General features: G+C 38.4%; 1 protein-coding gene across 1 annotated transcript; it reads left to right on the forward strand.

Moving 5' to 3' along the window:
• On the forward strand, nt 1–27,876 carry LOC129150793 (protein FAM200C-like). The gene is given in 6 exon segments (XM_054723503.1): nt 1–60; nt 2,862–2,999; nt 25,643–25,751; nt 26,059–27,221; nt 27,224–27,518; nt 27,521–27,876. Coding segments are annotated over 6 exon segments (2,121 nt in total).

A 27,876-nucleotide genomic window follows, 5' to 3' on the forward strand; every position in this document is an offset into this window, starting at 1 on the left:
ATGAAGGCAGTCATTCTTGGAAGAGGATGCATCATCAGTTCAGGGCAACAGTTCCACCAGGTGAGTAGCTGTAACCACAATACATGCTCACTGGCTTGACCCCCAGTCCCTGACCATACCAGTGGAGGGGCTAAACCTCCCACAGTCATGAATATTGGAGTGACAGAACTGAATTCTGCTGGTGTTACAGCTGTATTGTGAGGCTGGGAACTCAGCTTTCTGATCATCCCAGAGGAGGGAGGGCTCTGGTGTTGTCTCAGCCAATGAGTGCTTAGATGTTGGATGAAGCTTGGAGCCAATGCTCTGCCATATCACGCTGTTGTTGGATCAGTCCCTGATCATGCCATGGGAATGCTGGCACCTCCCTAGTCACGAAGTGCAGATGCCCCCAGACCAACGACCAGGGTTTCTCTGCAGGAGCCTAATGTGCAACCTGCTCAGACCTCCATGTGCTGTCACAGAACGCGAGAGATACAGCGGGCTCGCGACTGCACTTGCTGCTGCTCTCCCGTGGCTGTTTTCTCCACTGATGCCATTCCAGAAGGCTGGTGTGTTTGCTTCCTGGGAGTTCATCTTTGCTTGATCCATCACACACTTCTCCTCAAGGAATTCATCCATTCTCATGACTTTTCCTCTACTTACACCAAGTTCAAGGGCAGAGAGTAAAATTTAGTAAGTCTTGTGTCTCCACTCCCTAGCAACATGTACAGGTAATAGTTTTGCTCTACCAAACTCATTAAGTGAGCTGAACAAAGTCACAGCATTTATTTTATTTTTTTTTTTTTTGAGTAGGTGAGTGAGCAGGATTTTTTAGACATTCATTTTTCCTTCAAAAATAGCTCCCTTTGTTTACTTCCTATCTTTGTGAAGAATGCAGTAATTGACTCCGTCATCCAACCCCAAACCTTGGAATCACTTGTGAATCTTTCCTCCATCATTTTCCATGTTGGTGACAGTGGGATTAAGGAACATAATACTAGCTATAATTTTTTATTGCTTTACATGACTTTTTCCCATTGAATTTTAGGCAAACTCTGGGTGGGAATAGAGTTTCTACCAAACAGCTATCCAATAGTAGCTTTTTAACTTCTATTGTTATTATAATTTAATTTTGTAAATGTCTGTCTCCTCCATCAAAATTCAAAATTCTTTTAAGGACAGCGACCTTATTTTCCCATTGTAATTAGAGCTCTTCTGTGGATAATTGCTGCTTAAGAAATATTGGTTGATTTTGATTAGATGATGAGAATATTGAGGTCAGGAGTCTTTCAGCTATTTAAGAGAATTAAAACATGAGGAAATTCTTTAAAGAAATGTTTAGAAAGACCATGCCAGACTGAATACAAAGACATATGTGCCCCTGGAGGGTTACAGGAGGGCTACAAATGTCTGACCTTATTGGCAGAGTTCGGGGCAGCATAACTAGATTGCCCACTTGAAATTAACACCATCTATCCCACTTATCGGCAAGTGTCTAGAGAGGAAAGGAATCAGCTTGCAGACTAGGTGGGAAATGAATTTTCACATTCATTTAGAACAATATATTTTCATACGTGCTTCTTAGGTGGGCCCTTATTCTGCCAGAAATCACATTTCCTAAAATTGTCAGGAAATGTAATGAAAGCATAGAAAATATTTATCCAAAAAAATGTGAAGATTGTAACAATATCACATGTGTATGGGCCCATGCCCCAAAGTCCATGTATATCAAAACAGAGTTCAGTGGATAGAGACAGTGTTGCATCATTTTATTGTCTTATGTCAAACTTCCTAGGCACAGGTTTGTTTGTCTCTCCATAGGTGTATGGTTATGATTGATGTGGTCAGAGACAGCACACTCCTGCTTTTAATGATGACTTCTCTACTCTTTCTTTTAAGCCCTACGTGAGTTTGTATCATGTACAACAAATCTAAAAACATTAGAATCCCATAAAAAGGACCCAAAAAGGACCTTCTTCCTACCTCTCCAGTTTTATTGGCAACCGCTCCTTATTTTGAACCCTCTATTCTAGAAGTAGAATTTTGTATAGTTCTCTCAAATACCAGGCCATCACACTCCTATGGGCATTTCACTTGCTATTCCCTCTGCCTAGGTGCTACATACTTCATGTGTAAGCAATAAAATCGCAAAATGTATCTGGTTTGACAAAGACGCTTAGGTATAGGAAGAGTCCTAGTCTTCATCATGAAAGGCAGAAAGAGAAAGAGCAAAGGTATAAAGCCATTCTCTTCCTGTGTCATGGAGGAACTTTTTACTTTACCATTTTTCTCTGTGCAAGTTATTATTAGTTTCTCATCTGTGAAAATGAGGCTAATAATGTACATGCCATGTGGTTGTTATGAGAATTGAATAAGGTCATATAAAATGTTATTGGCTAAATAAATACTGGCATTTGTGTTCCTTTTGGACCATCAGTTACATAACTTTATAGCTTTTCCCCTGCTAAGACTCTTTACATTCTGTTAGTGTTATTTTTCCCTTCAAGATTGTCCAAGAACCAAGAGACATCAATCTCCTATATATTTATACTTTGCATTTGTTATCAGCTTTTCTAGATCAAGCTTATTCATTATTAAAAGAAGATGTCAATTAATTTAGCTTAAGCACTTTAGCAAACATGTATAGTGTGAAGTGGAGGTATTATCAGGATTTAGAGACGTTAATACAACTATATTTCACAGGGAGAAGAGAGGCATTGGGCAGGCCCTTTCCCCATCTTCCTCCTTCCAGGATCTCAAGATCCCTTCTTCCTCCTTTTCTATGTATCTCTTTTCCATTCTTCTTTTTCTAGATTGTTTTTTTTTCTATGCAGTTTGTAATTTCTGCTTTATCATGATTTCATCTCCTCTGTATCTAATAGCACAGAATAAAGAGTGTCTTTGTTCCTTATTCCAGCCCACCCTGTCCAGAGAAGTTAAGGTTAACTGATACAAAAGGCCTCCTGATGGACACCCCACATCCCAATAGCAGTATTGTAGAAGATGATTTGGGTCTAAAGGTAAAGGCTAACATCTCTGCTAACAAGTTCACTTTCAAGTCTTACTAGGATTTGAGTCTACCTTAAACCATGATGAAGGTTCCAGGATCTATCAGACAAGGGAGAGGGTAGAGAGCAGGTAGATCCAAGGGTTGGCCTCATTTCTTGGATCCCAGAAACTTTTCCTGCCTTATTGGACTGCCAGTCTACTTTCCAGAAAGCTTCCTTCTGTATAGAGGTTATCTAGGTAATCTGGGCTTCTTGAGGCTTGGTGTCAGAGGAAGGGAATGCAAATATGAAGCAAAGTGTGGGTTTCCAGTTTTCACCCAAGATTTAATCTACAAATTTCAAATAGTTGTTCTGGCAGCTGCAAGTGACAGAAAACTCATACCCACTAGGCTGTGATGGACATTGTAGTTGTCTCCCCAACATCTTTTTCACCCCCCTATTATGTATTCCCCATATAATGAGATATAATGGGGACAGATTAATCCACACCAGCAACTGAGTAGGTAAGCTCAGATTTGTTTAAAGCACAAAGCCACAGTTAATACTTTAGGAAATCTATTTCTAAGCTGATTGGTCTTGCCATTCCTGTGGCCACAGGGTGTGTATAAGAATCAGAATTGCACAAAAATTGTTAATAAAACAGAAAGGTGGAATTTTATGAAAATAGATGGTTTTCTAACAGATTTACTCAAAAGGAAGATGACTCTTTCCTTGGACAAGGAAACATAAAAATCAGATTTCACTGGCCATTTTATTAATATGAGTAGGACAGTCTTTATATGAAGCTATGATTATGAAAATAGGAGAAGAGAAATCAAAGGAAAGTGGGTTTTATCACATAATTGACTAGCTAAGTGAAACAAACATAAAGTTCTTCCTACCTTCATACTTTTTTAGCTATGTAAGCCGATGGATTGTGTTTAGTATTTAATCCATTTGTAGTAATATTTTTTTCTTGCATACAAAACTGTACAAACTGATACCCTGGCTTCAGCATAGAAAAGCAGTTGTCTGCTTATACAGCTGGTATTTCCTAAAATATTCTATCTTCAGGCAAGAGTGGATACAGAAACTCAAATTATTACATTGAGATTTGTTTTGTCTCTCTTCTACTTAGTTGAGTTCATTCTCTGGTTTCACGTGGTAGCCCCTAGAAATCTAGTTTCACTCTAGTATGTTCTAATGATGGCTGCTGATTGCCTGGCCAGTGTTGCTTAGTGTTTGAGTACCAACCCATGAACCAGGGGTTCACAGTTCGATTCTCAATTAGGGCACATGCCCGGATTTTGGGCTCAATCCTCAGTAGGGTGCATGCAGAAGGCAGCTCACCAATGATTCTTTCTCATCATTTATGGTTGTGTTTTTTTTTGTGTGTGTGTGTGTGTGTGTTTTAAACATATTTTTATTGATTTCAGAGAGGAAGGGAGAGGGAGAGAGAGATAGAAACATCAGTGATTAGAGAGAATCATTGATTGGCTGCCTCCTGCACACCCCTATTGGGATTTAGCCCACAACCCAGGCATGTGCCCTTGACTGGAATCTTACCTGGGACCCTTCAGTCTGCAGGCCAACACTTTATTTACTGAGCCAAACCAGCTAGGTCCCATCATTGATTTTTCTATTCCTCTTTTTCTCTCCCTTCCTCTCTCTCAAATCAATTTAAAAAAAAAATAAAAATGGCTGTTGGTTTTAAAAATTCTAAGCCTCAAGTCCAATGAGAAAGACAAGGATTTCATGCCCAGAATTCCCAGAAAATGCCTCATGGTTTCTCATATTCTCTGATTACATCTTGTACCTATCACTGAACAATCAGTGTGAATAGGAATATATGCTTCTCAGACAGTCAGATGTCTACCTCTGAAGCAAAAGGTGAATTGAACTAACCTAGCAGAACATGGTAGGTGTAAAGGAAAGTGTGTTTCTCCAGAGGAAATTTGTATGGTGATCACAAGGTGGGTGAATGAATTCTGGGCAGAAACAAAAATAAATATCTATTTTAAAAGAAAAACCATCATGCCCAACTGGCATGGCTCAATGGTTAAGCGTCAACCTACAAACCAGGAGGTCACAGTTCAATTCCTGGTCCAGGCATATGCCCAGGTTGTAGGCTCAGACCTCAAGGTGGAGCGTGCGGGGTGCAATCGATCAATATCTCTCTCCCTCTTCCTTCCTCTCTGAAATCAATAAAAATATATTTTTAAAAAACCAACATATCAAATAAAGCTTTGTTAAAATAGAAATAATCTTTATGTGACTTTCAGGTCATATTCAGCAAATTACAGAACAACTGAGACTATAAATTAGGACTTTTTAATCAAATGATCTGAGTTTTAAAGTGGGAAGGAAGTAATATGTCAGTAAGAAAAAAAATAGTTAAGTATCAGATTTCTTCAGAGAATCATTCTGGAATATTTTGCTCTTTCCTTCATTCTTGGGAAGAAAATAGGTGCTCATATTTAACCAAAGGCATTATAATCTAGGAAGAAAATTACTTCAATTATGTCACAGCATATCTCTGTGAAGGTCCTATTTCTTTGCATATCTGCTTTCTAATTCATTTAATTGTTACATTCTTTATGAATTTCTTCTGCTGCCCGATACTCATCAGAAATGAAGGAATTTACTTTGCTCTTGTAAGATTATTTCTTCATAAGAGGACTTAAATATAAGTCAATGACTTATTTCTTGCAAAGCATCTGATGTTTTTACTTTCATCTAAGATAAGGCAAGAAGAAGAACAGAAACGTGTATATGGCCTATTCTTTTCCAGGGTAAGGAGTCACTTTTCATTGCACCTTCTTTCAGTGAACAAGGAACTGGTCCTTTAATAACGAAAGGCAAAAGAAAGAAGGAAAGACAGTTGTACAATGACTGCAGGCTTGATAGCTTAGATTCAGAGAGGAACAAGGAAGAAAATGAAATATATCTCAGAGTTCAAATGTTTCAATTTAAGGGCCAGTGCCACATATTTTGAAATCATGAGGCTTATCCTTTGGCTTCCAGAGCCACGGCTGAGTTGTTTCATTTGATACTGTCAGAAAGAATTCTAAGTGTTTTACAGGCTCCTCACATGGTGGTATCCCAAAGAGCTTTTGAAGGTGTCATAAAGGTTGTGATAATACATATTTTTTCTTATAGAATAGGTCAGAGGGTCTATTTAAAATTCTCTTTAATAAAAAATGAACATAATAAATCCTCATATAGGAACTCTATGCAGAACAGAGAATATTTAACATAATAACACCAGATTTCGCCTCAACAGAGGCGTCAAATAGCCTCAATGTAGGACTCCAGTAGCAGTAATTCTGTGTCACTCATTTTCCATTAGTGGAGCTCTGCAAGGAGTTGAATTGCAAGCAGAAAGACAACATCTCTCAAGTTATTGGCTTTATATGCTATTCATATGGTCAGGGGGAGAGGGGAGGAAAGAGACACATATCAATGGAGATGGACATAGAGGGTAGAAGAGGGAGAGAATAAACACAAGATGGTATGACTTTGTTCTTTTGACCATAAATCTTTCATTTACATATTCTTTCATTAATTTTTCTTCAAATATTGTGACTATTGCCTATGAGTCTAATGGAGTATTACTCATTTGATTGTATTGGGAGTTTTCTTGTAGGATAGTAATATATTCATTGGAAAAAATATCAGAAAAATATAAAAAAATGCCTAAGTAATTGTGTGTGTACATACATACATACATACATACATTTATGTAATTTGACACAATATTTTTAACTTTTCCCTTTCTTCATCCCTTACTTCCTTTCCTTTATAAATATTTACGTAGCAGAACACCAACAACATGTGAGGTAAAAATTTCATCCTCAATATGATCAATGACAAAATGAAGATAAAATACTCCTTATCTTGTAGGATGTTTGAGAATATTCAATGCAATGAGAAATAATAGATTTCCAGCCTCTCACACTTTTCAGTTTCTTAACTTAGCAAATAATTAATTATAGTTAACTAGAGGCCCAGTGCACAAAATTTGTGCACTAAGGGGGTGGTTCCCTGGGCAGACATCCTTAATGCTACTGTGGAGGTGGGAGAGGCTCCTGCCATCACCGCTACACTCTCCAACCATGAGCCCAGCTCATTTTTGGATTCACAATCTATAGAACAGTGCATGGGCCATAATGACTGCTCAATAACTAGTAGTATACGTAATAAATAAATGAATAAATTAAAAAAGAATACATTATTATACATTACTATAATACTATCCTATATATTAAAAGCCTAATATGCTAAGTGTCCGGTCGTCTGGTCGGCCATTCAACCAATCAAAGTGTAACATGCTAATGATATGCTAAGGCCACTTAACCTCTCACTATTATGTGCAATGACCACCAGGGGCAGCTCCTGCATTGAGTGGGATTGGGCCGAAAACAGCTCTCCAACATCACCATGAGGGCCCAGGATTGAAAGAGAGCACAAGCCAAGCTGAGGGACCCCACCAGTGCACAATCAGGGCTGGGAAGGGATGCGGAAGTTTGGCCAGTTGGGGAGGGACTGAGGGAGGGCTCCAGGACATGTCCAGCCCACCTTGCTCAGTCCTAATCGGCCAGACCCCAGCAGCAAGCTAACCTACCAATCGACTGTCTGCCCCCTGGTGGCCAGTGCATGTCATAGCAACTGGTCGACCAATCGACTGTCTGCCCCCTGGTGGCCAGTGCATGTCATAGCAAGCGGTTGAGCAGCCTTAGCATATCATTGGCATATTATGCTTTGATTGTTTGAATGGACAACCAGATGACCAGACACTTAGCATATTAGGCTTTTATTATATAGGATAGTATTATAGTAATGTATAATACTGTATTCTTTTTTAAATTTATTAATTTATTTATTACTTATACTGCTATTTATTGAGCAGTCACTATGGCCCATGCACTATTCTATAGATTGTGAATCCAAAAATGACTAAGACAGAGTTCCTGCCCCCTGAGATCTCACATTACCCTGGAAAATGTATCATATGTGCACAAAGGTACCTGAATATATTCCTGGTCTGGCCAAGTTATATGACCACCCCCCCCCCCACACACACACACCCAAATAATATATTTTTCTAAAGTGCAATGAAAAATCCTTAAAGCTCAGCTAGTCTTAGTCGCTCACTAAGGTTGCCAGAATAGTGACTAATTCACTTCTTCACTGGCCTTAGTGTGACAGGGTGGAGATCATCTGAGTGAAAGGGAACTGTTTGCTTTTCATTGAGACTTCAGTTTTTTAAGGGATATTATCCAAGCTTGCTCTCAGGTGAGCCAGCTAGGCCTCTGGCCAAATGCCCTATGAATTGGCGCTAGGGTTTGGCTCTCAAAGTCTAGAACTCATGGGAGAGCCTTTTCCCCAAGGCTCCAAGGATCAGAAGAGCCTTAGGTAAGTAGAACTAGATTCCCACAAGAGCCAGGGAAACAAAGGATATTCAGGGGATAAGAGGATGAACAAAACATAAGAATAAAGTCAGTCTTTACACTGAACAAAATCAGAATGAACTAGAAAGATGATTAGAAACAATTATGGGAAGCTGCATTTCCTCCTTACTGACAAAATGCATGGCTGGGTCTTTCTAGGTTGAAGGTGGGCACTGAGGCAGACTCTTAATTCCTGCAGAGTCTAGAGGTCTTTGGATTGAGAGAATGAAGCGAGCATGGATTGGAGAAAGGAGAAGGAAAAGGCTGCCTCATATCTCCAGATGGGAATTCATAGAAACAGCTTCTAGACAAGTCCTGCTAAATATAAAAAAAAAAATTCCTGCTGGCTACAATGAGAGACATGTCAGCTACCACTGCAGTGTGAACCAAACTGACTTGAGATTAAACATTCAATCAAAATAAAGTGTGTGAAAACCTCTATAACACACAAATTGGAGGGGACAAACTGGAGAATTTTAACGATTATAAAGAAAATTTCTTGTGTCTAAATAGGGACATTTTGGTTCCTCAAATTTTTTCTCAAAGAAAATTGGTATCTTAAAAAGTAAATGTATGCATGACTGCAAGTACAAGATTCCTGGATGAAACACTTTCTGTTAAGCACGAATAGTTCAGGAGGTTGAAGCCAAAGAGAAATCGCTCTTTGCCTTCCTGTTTCCTAGCTACAACATTGAAGTAAGCTCCCACATAGGCAGCTGGAAATGAGTTCTGACTGAAGCAATTATATAAATGTCACTGTAAGCTGTTATCTTATCAGACTTTTTTCTTTCAGAATCCCAGCATCATCTTTCAGGGGTACTGGATTACTTAAGATAAAGAGAGAGCATAGATATATTGCCACAATAAAAACAAAGGTGTCTCAGACACTGGCTTTATAACACCAGCTACTGATGGAGACTGCTTGAAAGGATATGTGAAAATAAAAGCAAACCCAGCTCACTCATGGGTCAGGCAGTAATGCTGGTCTACTTTGCAAAGACCCTGGACATTGACTGATTTCTCCGTTACATAGTTTGCATCTTACTTAAGGCAATTCTTTCAATGCAAGGTCACCACAAAGCTTGCCACAATGCCTTTTATTAGGAAAAGCACCAAGAATCTCACCAATACATCTGGATTCTGTGAGGCCCATTCAACTCTCTGAACAATAATACCCATAATACCCGTGTCCAAGTGTGCACTCAGTGAATGAGCACAGACCTGCCACTTCGTCTGAGAGATGAACAGAAGGGCAAGCGAGTAAGGAGGGGACCTGCAGTTCTGGATGTGGTGAAAGAGAGGTGACCTCAGCAAAATGAAAATTACATGTCAGTTTTCAGCTACAATTTCACTAGAAAATGGAGAAAAGGAATCAGGTTAATTTTTAGAAAAGTGGAATTCAGAAAAGCACAGTCTGTCCAGATTGCATTTTTGCTTGCAATTGTTTATTTCCTCATCGGTAGGAGGATCATTCTTCACTCCCATTGATACGTGACTTGAGGTGCCTCCCTGTGGCAGAAGTACATGGCTTTGCCCCATATGACTTTCTTTGACCAACCAGTCTTGTTCGCAGAAGACTGAGAGTGGTCATTCAGCGTGGCCTTGGCTCTCTGCCTTCTGCCACCAGAATGCTCCTTCACCGTGGGTCCTGGAGTTAGAGCACAAGGGAAGTGAGCTGACCCACATGCAAGGGAGTAGGAATAAGTCCTGTTCTAAATCCAGAGATGTCATGGCCATTTGTTACCAAAGCATGACTTAACAAAAGCTAACTAATATGTGATCTCAGATTAAAAATAAATGGCTCAGTGTCGGCCTAGAGACTGAAGGGTCTTGGGTTCGATTCCAAGTTGCAGGCTCGATCCCTGGCACTGGTCCGGGCACATGCAGGAGGCAACCAGTGGAAGTGTCTCTCACATCGATGTTTCTCTCTCTCCCCCTGCCTTCCACTCTCTCTAAAAATCAATGGAAAATAAATAAATAAATAAATAAATAAATAAATGTACCGTTAAGACATCAGGCACTTTTACTGACCTCAGCCATATATTCATTCAACAACCCATAATTAACTGTCATTTGTACTTTCCCCCCTGTCTTTATCAATTTTTAGGCTGGGTTTGCCTGTTGGTCTGTCATTGTGCAGGTCCCGCCTAAACCAGTTTAAGGGAATGCAACAGATAAAGAACCAAGGATTCAAAATTAGGTAGAGAACTTAGAAACCCATTTTCCACTGGCAGCTGGATTAAGATGTGAGAATTGGCTGAGACAGATCATAGTGGCCTTTCAAGCCACAGAGGAAAACGCCTCTGCTCCCTCCAGTTCCCTGTCTAAAGTGACTGCTCCAGCCTCCTTAGCCACCTGCGTCCACACTTTTCTCCGAGCGTGTGTGTTTGTTATCGTCACCAGAACTTTCATCCTAGGCCTGGCCTCCACCCGAGCTTCCTCACGTGGGAAGTGAGCACCCGCTGTGTCCCCGGACCCAGTTAAGGCAAAAGGAGGAAACTGGAGGTGTGAAATGAAAAATGACACATGAATATTAAGAGGGACAGGCAGCATTCTAGGACTTCAGCTTGTGTCTTCAAACTCGGAGTTTAAGATGTCTTCCATGATACCATGCTGCCCAGAGGGCTGGGTTCTGTAACTTGCTTTTTATTTTCAAAAGCAAGAAAGTTTGCTGAATTGTCTTCAGTCCAAAAATTGCCCAAGAAAAATATGTATTGAAAAGAAAACTTCCAGATTTGCTATACATCACTTGTGAAATATTGTTCAAGAAATAATTCTTCAACTCGTTCAGTCTCATTAGTTTTCTCCTTTGAGGGATGGGAAAATGAATCTTTCCAGCAAAAATCAAATTTGTGCATGACAGCCAGTTGAGCTCAGAGGTCAAAGGATGAATGTGGACCATTGCGGTGTATTCCCATACATTCAATCTTTTGTCCGCTCGCACAGCAGGTAGGATTTGAAAGAGAATCTGCCCTTGTCTAAAAGAATGATTTTTTTAATGGCTGAAAATATTCAGACCTAACCCTGAGAGCAGCCACAGTCAATGCCACTTCCCAAATGCTAAAGTCAACTTCTGCTAATAGTTAGGATTGGGAAAATACTTCAAAAGTAGTTCTTATGGAGTTGTGTGTTTACACTTGGGGACGCGATAAAAGAAAAGGAGAAACAGGAGAGACTTTTTCATGGAAGAGCCTCAGAAAAGATTGAGGATTTCCACAAATGCTTAAAAGGGAACACACACAGATAAGCCCAAGGCCAAGGTCACCACACACCAACATCCCTGTCAAGCTTCAAGGTCCCAGTGATGTACTAGAGCGATTTCAGTCATAGCTCCCATGCTCTGTTCTCACAAGGGCTTTGTAAAAAGTAAAGGACGAGTCTCAAAAATAGGGATAAACATTTGAAATAAAAGTCAAAAGCAGAAACTCTGGTTGTCGCTTGCCCTAACTCACTTTTATAAAACTGTCTCCAAGTATATGATGCACAGGTTTATGAGGCACTTCCCTTAGTAAGAACCCGCTATGAGCATTCAGAAAAGAAGGTGATGCCGAAGGAGCGCACATCTGAGTCGGATTTCTAACTCAGAGCAGTGCTTCCTGCGGGGGCTGTGAAGTGCCGATGATTTGCGAGCATAGGGACAGTCTCACCATCTTGAAGCTCACACACGTATCTGATTTATTAGGTAATGATGATGTTTAAATTCAAAGAAGTAAAGGACATGATCAGATTAAGTTTGAGATTTTTGACCTCCTATTTCTGCCTGGGCCATACCTTCTTCCTTCCTCTCTTCAGTTCAGGAGGCTCCTACTCTAAAGGATTTTCAATTGCTCCCTCTTTCAAAACAGTTCTTTGCTCAGCAAATCAGTCTTAAAAAGACTTAATCTTAGTTCGCATGCCCATCAGTCTCTCTCCTGATGGGGCCCAGGGCCTGGCTTCTTTGCTGGAGGATGTGACATCATCCAGGACTCAGGTCACTAAAACTCCCCCGACCATCACTGCACAGGAATTAGGGGAAGTATGGGAGTCTTGGTGAGTGGGACAAATGAAAATAGGTTTCTGAATTTTAGTCCACTATCTGATGCCAATAGGGGAAACAATTTTACGTACCAAATGTAATAGAAAAACAATTAATGATCTCAATACAATTTTTAAATGGTGAGAGAGAGTTGGGAATGTCATTTTTATCCAATGTCACAAGAGTTTAAAGGATATGAGATTACTCTTTAAAGATTACATTCAGGGAAACTAAATGGACTTGTATTGGCATACTGAGATGTTTTTTTAAGGAGAAAAGCTGAAATACTTATTTGGGGGCTATGAAGTGTGTTTTCCTATTAAAATTATAAACATGTGATTTGGGAAGCAGTCTTAGTTTGATTACAGCCTCTTGATATTTGGTAATATTTCCACATTAAACAATGATGAAGGCATACTGGTAACAAGCATGATTCAGTAGCTGTGGTAAAGATGCTACATTTCTATAAAGGGAGTCTTGATTTATAATAATATAGACTAAAAGGAAGCAGCCTGGGATGGTGGTCAATGACCTAGGAGTTGAACTGAGAGGGACCAAGTACAGTTTTGCCACTTACTTACTGCTGGGCAAGTAACTTTATATTTCAATCATCATTTTCCATCTAAAAATGTAGATAATCATACTAATCCCTATTTCCTGGGTGTACAAGAATTATTTTTTAAAATACAAAGCATTTTGTATAGTATCAGTTGCACAGTAAGTACACAATAGTCACTCCCTATTATTTTTAAAGAAATAATTACTAAAAAACTTCCACTATCTTAATTCACAAACATTAACTATGAGGAAGGAGGAGAAAAAACAGAATTTTATTGAATTTCATACTCTTTACATGGGTATTTATCTGTAGTGTTTTGTTTTATGCATTGCTAGTTCTGTCATTACCTTCTCCATTATTCTGATTTCCAAAATCCAATTCAGGCTTCAAGGACCCTCTCCAAGCCTTACCTGTCCTTGATGAGCTCAGACAAGAGAGCTTTTACCACATGTGAACATCTGTAGGACCCATTGTTCTCTCCCATCTGCTGCATGGTGTTTATCTGCTGTATAAGATTCTTAGTAATCTCTCAACTTCATTTTTCTGAAAAAATATGTATTATGTTTCTTGAATTCAGAGGCTGTACACATAATATAATATATAAATGGTGTCTAACACAGAATTTAAAACTTAAATTCTTATTTTTAGTTTAAGAATATATTAAATATGTACTGATGTTGCCCTAAAAGCACACACAGACATGAAAATGTTGAACCAAAACTGTACCTGACTTTCTCAAACATGTCAATTATGTTTGTTATTTATACACATTAGTAATATTTTTCTTCAGTTTACTAAAAATGTCAATAGCAAAGAGTACATCTTATTCATGTGTGTTTTCTTCTAAATGGCCTTTTAGTGGTAATTACACAGTGAACACTGTTGAGTAAATAGTTCATGTTTGACTAAATCATACTTTTTAAAATGCAAAGTTTAAGATATTTTACTAGTCACAGACAATCACTGACAGAGCTTTCAAAAGAAGTGCCTGAGAAAGACGTAAACACACATATATATAAGAAGGATTGCAAATATGTAAGTAGTCCAAAGTTCTTTGCAAGAGACTTATTTGGGGTAACATAAATAGAAAAAGTACTTATTGAAAAGCAGGAGATATCCCACAAAATGTTTGGAAGACTGAATATTGATTCCCTGGAATACAGGCAGGAAACCATGAAAAGTGGGAAAGAGACACCACAGCTGGTGCCAGCAGTCAGGAGGATTTGCACAGGCCCCTCCTGTTGGTGCTATCACCACAGGGCCTGGGGACACCATTGCTGCTGGGTTTTTGGGTGCAGCCATTATGGCCAGCCTAGGGTAAATCAAGTATAAACTTTTAAAGCAGATTTATTATTCAGTGAAGTTTAAAAAGTCATTGGTAGAAGTATTCTCTTGGTAAAATCAGATTTGTATGCCCTGTTCACACTCCCAGGATTTATGGAGGATCTCTCTTCATTGGCTTCCATAGATGCACATGATGAAGAATTAATTTCAAATTAAGATGGGAGTTAAGGGGCACTGAAAGAATGACAAATATACTCGACAGTTCATTTTTTCTACTTTTCCCAAACATATGCACACCCTTCTTATCACTGTCAGACCTTAGGGTAAAAAAGTCCACTAACACATAATGGCCTGTCCTATCTCTAGGTGCAACTGAATGCACATTCATCCCATCTCCAAAGGGACAAAACCCCCATGGAAATAGATCATTGTACAACTCAGTGCCCATAAGCTCTGGACTCACCCATTTCTCTTTTGGTTTTATGATGCTATCTCAAAACTGCATAAGCTCTTTTCTGGTTAAATTGCAGGGATAATTGCCATCAACACAACACACCTGACACACACAAAAAATGTGGAAAATGAGGGGTGAAATAAATTGAAAATAAAATGGAACTGTGTAGCACTAAAGTTGTTATTTTTGCCACTGGTCTTGAGGCTGTATTTATGACTTGATCCACTACATCCTTTACTATGTACCCAGTCCCTTCCCTTCAGTTCACATCTCAGTTGCTCGGAGTCTTTTTCCTGGTGAATGACTCAACGTTAATTGCTGAGTGCTGCAAATACTCAATAATCTTGACTGGCTAAGGGAAGTGTGGCACAAGAAGGCACTCTGAGGATTAGCTCATTTCTTGCTTCTTCTCTCTCCTCTCATTGTGTATTAACAAACTTCATTCTTTGATGATCACAATCAATCACCTCAGCCCAAGGTAATCTCCTTTTTTACCTGTTTGTACTGTCTCTGAAGAATCCCCAAATGGCCAGAAGGCAGGCAAAACTTCCAATTTGCAGGAATCATTGGTGGTCCTCTGGTGGAAGTAGTCCTTTAAGATAATCAGAAAACAAATGAATGGTCAGGCATAAAGGCTGCCTAATGGGAAATAGAAGCCCCTATGCATCACGAGAATAGATCAATCTAGTTCACAGAACTACTACCTTTGAATTGATGTGTCTGTTGGCTTTTTCTGAGAGATGTGCATTTAATATTTTGCTGTATATAAATTTTACTGCTGCCTCCCTACCCCCCTATCTACTGCTTGCTCTCTCTCTCTCTCTCCCTCTCTCTCTCTCTCTTCCTCTCTCTCTCTCCCTCTCACTCTCTCTTCTCCTCACTCCCTCCCTCCTTCTCTTGCTGTGTGTTGTCAAGATCAGTTATGGAAACAGTGAATATGAGTGTGTGAAGGGACAGGGAGGAAGAAGTTGTGGAATTAAAGGTCTAGAATGAGATGTTATAGGTTTCGAGAGGGGTCACCAAGCTGTAAACTGAGAAGCCCAGTATGATCAGCTACTGAAACAGCCCAGCAATGTGAGAACTTGTGGAGAGGGCTATGGATGCCCGGAGTCTGTACAGCTACTGCCTCTGTGGGTTCACAAGCAGGTGTCTGGTGTTGGAGCAGCTGAACAAAAAGCAGAGGAGAGAGACCAATCAGAAAACTGCCAAGCAAACCACTTCCTATCGATTATTGCATATGATCCGAAAAGAATTGCAGAGAGGAATGGCTATTTTACTTCTGTTTTCCAAAGTTGCTAAAATTCCTTTTTTTTGCCAAACAACTGGAATTATATATTTCCCAACTTAGCCAAATTGATATAACACAGTCCACCACATCATTTGTGTGTGTATGTGTGTGCATGTAAGTAAAATTGTTACATAATTTCATCAGTATAGTAATTATAGCTTTGTATACTTCTTTATTTTAACACTTAAATTATGAACATTTACCCATGCTCTCAAACTCTACATTATTATACCAAAAATTTGCAAAAACATTTGGAGCATAGATGTGAAAGTAACATTTTAATTGTCCCCTGATGAATGGGGAAAAAATGTAAGACAGAAGGTGGAATTCAGGCAGAGGAAATTAAAAAAACAACAACAACAAAAAAACACAAAGAATGAGGAGAATACATAATGTGTTTAGGGACCAGCTAATAGCTAACAGTGGACAAAATACAGGGCAAATATAATATTTAGAGACAGAAAAATAGAGACAGATTAAGTAGTTTAGACATAATGTTATCTACAGTGGGGAGCCAATTAATATTTTTAAGCTTGGAGTGGTGATTGGTATGTCTTTCAGATAAATCGCTCACGAGGAAGTGTAGGAACTAGATTAGAGGGGCCAATGGAGTAGAGCAGAGAGAGCTGTGAAAAGATAATTGAGAATTCTGGAGAGACATGATTCAGAATTACCAGGGCAGGGGCTGTGAGAAATTAGATGAAAGGAAAATTTAGATATTCACAATGGTGGCCAAGTCCCATGGCTTGATGACTAAATACAGAGACTGGGGCATAAAAAATGTGTTAAAGATGACTCTGAGAATTCTATCTTGGATAGATGTATGGAGAGTAAAGCCAATTTAAATTCCTATTAGAGGCAGTTTAGGCTTGCAACCAAGTATTACACAATATAGCTAGAACTGATGCGGTGATTTTTCAAGAGAGTTCTCTTACAGAACCAATCATCATTGGCATAAAGCAGTAGTTTTCAAACACAGTAGACAATTTAAATATAAAATGAGGATTTGGGAGGGATGAAGGGGATAAGTGGATAACCTTAAAACACATCACAAAGCCAGTTTTATTGCAGGCTTACCAAATCAGATTCTTAGAAGTGGAGCCTCAGAGTCTCATTGTAAGCTCCCCCAGTGAGTCTGATAGTCCGCTAAGTTAATGAGTTTGGATGATGACTTTCACAACTTCCAGGTGCCAATCAGGACACAAGTCTTTGTGAATGTGAAGACCCTGCTTAGGAAGGAGCAAGAGGCTTCCTATTGAGAAAAGGCAAATCTAAAATGGAGCAGAGTACAAAGAATAAACAAAACCAAGCTCAGATTAAAGTAATAAAAACGTAAGTGTTTTTAGGGATGATCAAAGGGCAATTTACAAGAGACTGAAGTAGTAGCTGTAGCAAAACTCCCATGGTGCAAATTTGCCTTTATATTTTTTTAACACAAAGTGTAAGATTCATGAGGGCAGGAATTTTGTTTTTTCACTATTGTATACCCACCACCTAATATAGAGACTGACATAATTAGTTCTCAATAAATATTGACAGATGAGTTCAGTCATTTATCCAACAAATATTATCAGGCTTCATGTATTTTTCTAGACTTTGTGCTGGGCGTCATGATTACAAAGACTAATAAGATATTGTCTCTGACTAAAAGGAGCTCACAATTTAAGAGTAGAAGATAGAGTAGTAAATGTGAATGAATAAGATCAAGGAAGTATTACAAGTGGCTGGAGTGGAGCAATGAAGCCTTGCAAAGTCAACCAGAAGTACGGAAGCCTAGAGATGATCAGTCATCTGAAGACACAAAATGACACAACAGTAGAGATGTGAGAGTGCAATATTTAAGTGTTATATAATGAACACCAAGAGTGCATACTCAGAGCTAAAAGATTTTCATAACAGCCTTTATTACATAGTTTTTGTTAATGTGAATGTACTCAGCTGTTGATAAAATCCTAAAAAGGCCTCAAAGGTGCTCTGTCAGGGTATTCTGTACACACTGTGTGCCTGGCTTTGAACACACGGAGGAAAGATTTCCTAGCACTTTGCAACTCTTTAAAGAAATAAGACATGCCCTGATTCTGATTATTCCCACCATTGTTTTATGTTTTCATGTCAAATAAACTTCCTCCCTTCTTAAACACCTTTGAAATAGTAGTTTTTCCTGACACAAGATGCCACAATAGCAGAAGGTACATAATTCTAGAGAAGCACAAAGGACAGAGTTTGCCTTCTACTAGCCTAGGAGACCCAAGGTTCTTCCACCATTCCTTTTGCAACATGTCAAAGTTTCTTGACTCTCTGGAGGTGACATTAGTTCAGAAGAATCTTAGAATATAGTTATCATTAGGGGAGGTAGTGGGGCTATCTGGGAATAATGGAGATTTCAGCATGGCTGGAGAGTAGACTCTAGGAATAGGAATCATACTCATTGTTCACTATGTCCCTAGAGTCTTGGTCAGTAGCTATATAAAATAAATGCCCCACTTTATTAAAAACAAGTTAATAAGCCAAGGTATTACAGAAAACAATTTGGAATTTACTCAAGAAGAAAAGAAAACAACTGAAGGATTTAAGGCAGATGATTAACATGAGGAGGTTTTTATTTTGTAAAGGTCAACAGCGGCATTGTGGTGCCTTGTGCCATTAAGAATGAAAAGACTAGTTAGGTGATTATTGCAATGGTCCAACAAGAGTAAATTAGGGTCTCAAAAAACAACAACAGTTAAACTAGAGAAGGGCCTAAGAAAATCTATTTTTAAGTCTAAGGCAATAGTAAATGTGAAGTGTAATAGTTAGGATGGTTATTGCAGGGATGTAGAATTCACCAAGATAAAAAATAAAATAATAATAATTAAAAAAAGACATAGGATAGATGAATGGGGGTTGAGGGGGGACAGGACCCACATATATGCTATCTACAAGAGACCCACTTCAGAACAAAGGATACACACAGACTAAAGTAAAGGGACAAATGGATACTTCATGCAAATGGGAATGAAAAAAACAAAAAGCTGGGGTAGCAGTACTTATATCTGACAAAATAGACTTTAACACAAAGGTCATAACAAGAGATAAAGAAGAACATCATATAATAACAAAAAAGATCAATCCAAAAAAGAAAAGAAATCCTTATCGAGTCTGAGATGTCTGTTGAACATCCATGTAAGGATATGCATAAGGTACAACGGATTTGAAGCTTATGAGAGAGGTCTGACTTGATGATACAATTTTGAGAGTAATCACCATACAAGTGACTGTCATTAACATATATGTGGTAGTCAAAACATGGAGTTAATAAATCTCTCTGAAGGAGAACACTGAGAATGAGAATAAAGAAAATTGAAAAAAAATAGCTTTGCAGAATGGTAAAACAAGAAATATCTTTCAAAAGAAGTTGAGAATCTTTGAGTATAAAAACAAACTCAAAAAAGAAAGGTAAGTAATAGGAAAGGAGCCATCCATGATTTAGGTCAACCAGTATTTAATTCTAAGTACCCATGACTGAAGAACAGCCAATATTTTGAAAGGCAGAACTGCTGACTAAATGAGTCAAATCTGTTTGTCAGGTTTATGCCATAATAAAAAGATTACAGCAGTTAATTAAGTTTATGTGTCAGTCATTTCTCTTACAATTGTTTTGTCTTCTCAAATAATCCTTTTTGTCATTTTCTTAAATTTCTGAGTTAAAAGACCTCTTGAGATACTTTACACCAGAAATACCTAAAATTTCAGAGATCTGAACAACTGACTAAAGTTTACAACAGAAGTGACTAAGGACTGTTATGTACTTGGATACTTTTCAGAATTATTTGGATAGATGACATCTTAATATCCAAGAATGACTGTCAATAATTGAAATAGGACAAGCACAAGTTCTATAAACAAAGGGTCTTACATATAGTTGTTGTTCTATAAATATTAAGTATTAAGTAAGAATTGTACTAGCACAGAATCTGAAACCTTGAGATGTTGAGTTATATAATAAGAATAAAAATAAGAGTCTTGACATTAATTATAAGCAGAACTGTAAGATCAGCCAATTCAGACTCTCCTGCCCCCGTTGGCCTTTAGGAAAGATGACTGTTAATGGATATATCTGCATAATGGCTTTTCTATGTTACTTTCACTTAGGGCTAATTGACTATAAGTTGAGAAAGATTAAAAATGAATGTTTAGGGTCTGGGGTGTCAAAGATTCTGACTATGACTCTGTGGAATATCAAATTTCCCAGGCAAAGCTTATAGAAGCAAGTTACCTACTAATACCTTTTGCCACCCACCCACATTTATGTCATTCAAATTACTGTAAAGGGATGAAAAAAATGGAACTTTATTATAAGTTGAAACTTTATAAAAATATTTGTCAGGTCTGGATAAGAACTGAGTCAGGTATGGATAAGAACATTACCAATCTCCCACAACATATCGTTTTTCAAGTGGCAAACACATTCTCTCAGCTTTGACTATATGAAGGCCTCAGAGCCTAAAATATTTAATTCAAAACAGATTCTTAGAGGTAATACTTAGTGGGATAAAGGTAAAAGGTATTTTGGTACTTTAAAAAAAATCCTCACCCAAGGATATTTTTTTCCTTTGAGTTTTTGAGAGAGAGGGGACAGAAAAGGTAGAAGGAGAGAGAGAGAGAGAGAGAGAGAGAGAGAGAGAGAAGAAACATCAATGTGAGACAGACACATTGATTGATTGCCTCCCACAAGCACCCTGACCTAAATTGGAGATTTAACCTGCAACTCAGGCATGTGCCCTTGTCCTGGAATCAAATCTGTGACCCTTTGGTCCATGGGCCTACCTTCTAATCACTGAGGCAAACCAGCAAGGGCTGTATTTTGGTACTTTTAATAAATAATTTGGAAATTAACTGGGAAATATCAAATAACTTAAGACACTTAATTCATTGGAAATATGCATTGGATTAGAATTAAAAACCCCAATATCCACAATTAGTGCCTTTCTATTTCTATTTGTTTTGAATAATCTGCACTACTATTGAGAGCCAACTAAGGATATCAAAAGAACCAGTAGAAATTTATTTCATGAAATAATTCTGTTGTGCCATAAGCAATGTGAAGATTGACCTTCCCAAGCCAAGTCAAAAGTTTTCTAATACAAAATCAAACTGTGATAAAACTAAGTTAAAAAGAGACATAATTGGTTGCACACATGCTAATACATCATTGAGCTCCCACTAATCTTTTAAACTATTTAATTCAGAAACCTTAAATTAGATGTAGAAGAACCTCATGCTATTAACCACAACAGTGGAACAACCCATTAGCAATGAACCATGAAGTTACATTTCTTTCCCCTCTTGCAATAAAGAGCGATCAAGTGCTTTGATTGATGGGAACATCTTAGGTCTTTTCTAATTGCACAAAGAAGTTGAGTTTAATTTGCCTTACTTTGTGAAAATCACACTAAAATTATGTGGAAAAAACAGAATTCTGCAGATTGTACTATATTATAACATACTAGAGGCCTGGTGCATGAAATTGATGCACTGGGAGAGGGGGGTCCCTCCACCTGGCCTGCATCCTCTCACAATCTGGACATCCCTCTAGCAATCTGGGACTTCTGGCTCCTAATCATTTATCTGCCTGCCCGATTGCCCCTAACGATGCTTCCTGCCTGCCTGATAGCCCCTAACCACTCTGCATGCCTGCCTGATCACCCCTAACCACTTGCCTGCCTGCCTGATTGCCCCTAACCACTCTCCTGCCTGCCTGATTGCCCCTAACCACTCGCATGCCTGCCTAATAGCCCCTAACTGCTTGTCTGCCTGCCTGATCACCCCAACCACTCTGCTTGCCTGCCTGATTGCCCCTAACTATTCTCCTGCCTGCTTGATCACCCCTAAATGCCTCTGTCTTGCCCCCACCCCGCCCCGCCTGTGTGGCTTCATCCGGAAGGATGTTCAAAATGACATCCAGAAGGTCATTTGGCTGTCCAGTCTAATTAGCATAATATGCTTCTATTACTATAGGTTCCTGATTAGGTTGAATGATTATCCTGGATAGTTTTAAATGACTTGGGGTAGAAATGGAGAATGTATTCCCCTATTTACAGATCAGTCATGGTCCATATCTTATTAGTTTTATATATGTATAATAATAATATGCTTTTCTCTTTTCACCCATTTAGTCCTCCAACTCAAATATCATCCTACCCAAGAGCCCTTCTGTGAGTAACTAAAATAGTAATCCTAAACATTAGCAATTACACAAGTTTATTTTATTAATCACTCTAAATTCTTTCAAATAAAACCATATGTATTTGCTTTTTAATTCAAAAACTCTATATAATTAAAATGGAATCTCTGCCAATTCAGTGACCTTGCCAATCTTAGTCATTCCTGAATTTCCTTGGCATTACTAAAGCCAATTTTCCAAACACAAACCATTCTTTCTAAAATCAATGAAACATATTTTGACTGATGAAGAAGCAGAAGCTGAGAGAGCACATTAACAAATGTGAATATCAGTAAAATCAGAAAAAAGGGCCAAGTACCTTGTCTTTCACTTAAATGTTCATTCATTTTATCATTTGGCATAACAATTGATGATTAGTTGATAAAGCTGAGCAATATATCTCCCATTTCCAATTCTATACATAGATTCATTTGCATGTGTATTTTAAAATATCACCTATATGTTAATCCTCACTTATATCCAATTTGGAAAAATCTTCTTAGTAGGCAAATAATAATATTAATAATAACTCCTCTAACACATTTTTTAAGTCCAGAGCATTGCATCAAGCATGACTCATTTAGTCCTTCAGAGTCAATGATTTAAAGACTCTTGAAAGCAGCTTGTTCGAATGATAAAAGCCTGGGTTGGGGAGGATTCCTGATTTCCTCTCAGGATCTAGAGCTGGCAAAAGAATCATATCCACCCATATGAAGACACAAAACAGCTAGACAAATTCAAAATCATGGATTTTTAGGTTCATGAAGTCTTAGATTATTAGAAGCTAACTGGTTCAAAATCTAAGGAGAAGCAGGCACTAAAATTTAGACACATGACATGCACACTGACTTATTATGGATAGGCAAAGTAAGACACTTATAGCAAGAGTTTATTATCTAGAGGATGCAGACTTTGGTAGAAGCTCATTGTGTACTCACAAGGAAGTGTGAGCCCCTGGGGTTGACAGAACTTGGGGAATCTGAGCCTTTTAAAGGAATTTTTCACAAACCCCACTGAGCACTCACAGAAAAGACCAGAAAGTAGTGGCAAAATGTTCCCTGTGATGCAGTCCTAGGAGAGGAAAAGGTCAACTGCACCCAGACCCTGTCACCTCTACCTCTTTCTGGAGCAAAAGCTTTCATCTGTCAGGGGACAAGCAATCAACCTAAGAATACTGGTGAAAACCCATTGCAAGGTGGAGGAGGAGAAGGGGGATTGGGGATGTACCCCCTGTGAGAGGAAAAAGAATATGCATGACCTTCGAGGAGTCACTGGCAGATGGACAGGATAACTGAGCAGGCCACAGTCCCAATCACCATGGACACAGTGCCTATCTACCTAATGGCAACACACATTCAGGCTAACAAGTGTTAACCAACAAATAACTGTGGAATTCTGCTGAGAAAGGGAAGAAGAGGGACAAGGGTATAAAGAGACCCCACTGAGGTACAGCACCTAAAGCTGAGGGTGGACCGGATGTTAAGGAAAAAAGTCTCTAGCAAATTAACCATCAGTCCACTATGTGCCATTAGAACTTGAAGCTACTGGTGAACCGAGGGCAAACATAGCAACAATAAATTTCAAACAGAGCACACCTCCTAACTAATTCAACAGATTACATATAAGGCCCAGAAGAAGGAAGAACATGCCATTTCCAGGAGTAAAAATTGTTTGCCTCAGTCTCTACTGCTTTGCACAAAATGTTTGGTTTCCATATACATGCAATTAAAAAAAAAACACTCAAAAACAAACCAAACAAACAACAAAAAAGTAATCACCAGAACAAGATTTAGATATGATATTTATATTTGAATATGGAATGTTTCTAACATGGAATTTACATTAACTATCAATAATTCATTAAAGGCTCAAGTGGAAAAGGTAGAAATCTGTTAGATCATTTAGGTAATTTCAGCAGAATGATGGAAATGACAGGAAAAGTTCAAATGAGAATGCCAGAAACTAAAAACAGTGTTAGAAATGAAGAATGCCTTTGATGGGTTTATCAGTACACTTAATACAACCATACATAGAACGTATATGTAAATAGGCCAATAGAAATTACTGAAACTGAAACACCAAGAGAAAAGAGAAGAGAGTGGGGGAGAATGGAGGAACCAAAACCTGTTGGACAATATAAATTAGTCTAATATATGCATAATTGGAATCTGAGGAGAAGAGTAAAAATGAAAAAAATAAATAAAAGAAGAAATAATGGCCAGATATTTTCCAAAATTATTTGATTATATTTATGTGACTTTCTGGAAAAGTAAAAATGTAGAGAAAGAATAAAAAGGTCTGTGATTGACAGGAATTTGAGGTGAGGTAGGAGTAAAAGTTGACTACAAAAGGAATTTTAGTGGCAATAAAACCATGCCATAACTAACAATAGTGTTTGATATATCACTGCAGGCATCTGTCAAACCCATAGGACTCAGAAGCACAAAGTGAATTTTTACCACTAAGATGTGGAAAAAACTTGAGATGGAATGCAGACAGTGACAAATGAATCTAATGGTAGCACAAATCAATTATATAACAACACTGACAGGAATGGGGAGAATGGAGCTAATCTAAGTAACTTCAGAAAGCAATGTTTTGACTAGATACTTTAAGGTTACAACCAAAGGGCATTGTACATAGACGTTATATACTGTTGGGTAAATGTGTTTGTCACAGGAGTAAGAGTTACCAATTCTATAACTATATTTACTATGATTGAAGAAAAAAAGTGACTATATGAGATACAAATTCTGAGTACTAAAGAGAAAAAAATATATACAAATAAAGAAAGGGTAAAGGCTAGCATAAATTATGTGGTACCAGATATAGATACAGATATAAATATAAACTCCAAATATAAATTTAAATCAGTGTTATCAGTATGAACTAATGTTTTAGGTAGATAAAGATGATAGATAGGCAGTAGATAGAAGTAGATGCATGCATGGGTTAATGTATGTACACATATTTTCTAACGCTATCTCTTGAGAGGGGCCTAGAAGCACTGTCGACTGAAAGGAGCAAGCAATGAGCACACTCAGCACTCAGATTCTAGATTCCAAATATTATTTTCCAATAAAAATAAGAGAGTTCCTTGGAGAAGTGACTAACTCCAAGTTTTGGCTAGAGAAAATACAGTTGAGTCTAGAGCAGCGGTTCTCAACCTATGGGTCGCGACCCCTTTGGGGGTCGAATGACCCTTTCACAGGGGTCGCCTAAGACCATTGGAAAACACATATTTCCGATGGTCTTAGGGACCCAGACGCCGCTCCTCTATCCGTCTCCAGGCAGGTCCGCCACATGCAGATACGCCCACATATGAGTACCTGGCATATGACATCATCACGCCAACCCCATCACATACACCCCGTACAAATACAGGTGTATGTGACAGGGTTGGCGCCCTAATGTACTTATGCAGACCAGTCACACATGTGTAGAGAGCAGCTACTGTGTAGAGAGCAGCTGCTGTGTTGAAAGCAGCTACTCTGTTAAAAGCAGCTACAGTGTTGAAAACAGCAGTATTGGAGGTAAAACGACACTTCATGAATTATAATTACTGTGTAAATGTAAAATCATGTACTGTAAAATCATCAACTACTGCAAAAAAAAAAAAAATCTGTACCATGGGAACTTAATCTGGATGCTGATCAGTCTTTTTATATTCAGCTGTGGTTGATGTGAATCCTGCCCCCTTGTGATAGTAACAGGTATGTAAAAAACAACAACACAGAGAATGGTAAATCGTAGGAAACTTGAATGAACTGTATTGACTGAACTATGCCATGTATCATCTTTTGTATTATTAAAGCTATTGTTATATATTATTTTCATTAGCAAACCATCCCATGACAATGGATCATGTAGAGAAGAACGTTAAGAAAAGAAAATATAGTGAGGATTTTTTACAGTATGGTTTTACCTCAATAATTACAGCAGGAATTCAGAAACCGCAATGTGTTATTTGTTGTGAAGTTCTATCAGCTGAATCTATGAAGCCGAACAAACTAAAATGCCATTTTGATAGCAAGCATCCGAGCTTTGCCGGCAAGGATACCAACTATTTTAGAAGCAAAGCTGATGGACTCAAGAAAGCCAGACTTGACACTGGTGGCAAGTACCACAAACAAAACATAGTAGCCGTTGGAGCTTCATATTTGGTGGCACTCAGAATTGCCAGAGCTATGAAACCTCACACCATTGCTGAGGATTTACTGTTGCCAGTGGCCAAAGACATTGTTTAAGTTATGATCAGAGACGAATTGGTTAGGAAATTGAGTGTAATTTCCTTATCTAACGACACTGTCTGCAGAAGAATAGATGACATGTCTGCTGATATTCTTGATCAGGTAATCCAGGAAATTAAATCTGCTCCACTTCCAATATTTAGTATCCAGCTTGATGAATCTACAGATGTTGCAAACTGTTCACAGTTACTGGTTTACGTGAGGTATATTAATGATGGCGACTTTAAAGATGAGTTTCTTTTTTGCAAACCTCTTGAAACGACAACTACTGCACGTGATGTATTTGACACAGTTGGTTCATTTCTGAAAGAGCATACGATCTCTTGGGAAAAGGTTTGTGGTGTTTGCACAGATGGTGCTCCAGCTATGCTAGGATGTCGATCTGGATTTCAACGTTTGGTACTGAATGAGTCACCAAAAGTCATCGGAACTCACTGTATGATTCATCAGCAAATATTAGCAACGAAGACGCTGCCACAAGAATTACAAGAAGTAATGAAAAGCGTCATAAGTTCTGTCAATTTTGTAAAGGCAAGCACTTTAAACAGTCGACTGTCTTCGCAACTGTGCAACGAGTTGGATGTGCCGAACAATGCTCTGCTATTTCACACTGAAGTGAGATGGTTGTCAAGAGGAAAAGTTTTAAAACGTGTTTTTGAGCTTCGTGATGAATTCAAAACAATTTTTAATCAGAAAGCAAGACCGCAGTTCGAAGCACTTTTCAGCGATAAAAGTGAACTGCAGAAAATAGTTTACCATACTTGGTTGACATCATCTTGAATGAGTTAAATTTATCACTGCAAGGACCAAATGCAACATGCCTCGATTTGTCTGAAAAGATCCGATCATTGCAAATGAAACTTCATCTTTGGCAAGAAAAATTGGATGAAAATAAAATTTACATGTTGCTTACCTTATCTGCTTTCTTTGAGGAACATGACATTGAACCAGACAAAAGGATTACGATGATAATTTCTGTGAAAGGACACTTGCACATGCTTGCAGACGAAATTTCATCATACTTTCCAAATCCACCTGACACTCCATTTGCACTGCCAGAAGCCCATTCACAGTCAAAGTTGAAGATGTTCCTGAGACAGCACAAGAGGAGTTCATTGAACTTATTAACAGCGATGAAGCAAGAACTGATTTCTCTACAATGCCAGTTACAAAATTCTGGATCAAGTGTTTGCAGTCATATCCTGTTCTGTCTGAGACTGTGTTGCGCCTTCTTCTTCCATTTCCAACAACATATATTTGTGAAACAGGGTTTTCCAGCTTGTTGGTTATCAAGTCTAAATACAGAAGTAGACTTGTTGTGGAAGATGATCTTCGTTGGGCTCTTGCAAAGACTGCCCCGAGAATTTCTGATCTGGTGAGAAAGAAGCAATCTCAACCTTCACACTGA

This window comes from Eptesicus fuscus, chromosome 11 (assembly GCF_027574615.1).
Source record: "Eptesicus fuscus isolate TK198812 chromosome 11, DD_ASM_mEF_20220401, whole genome shotgun sequence".
NCBI lineage: Eukaryota > Metazoa > Chordata > Mammalia > Chiroptera > Vespertilionidae > Eptesicus > Eptesicus fuscus.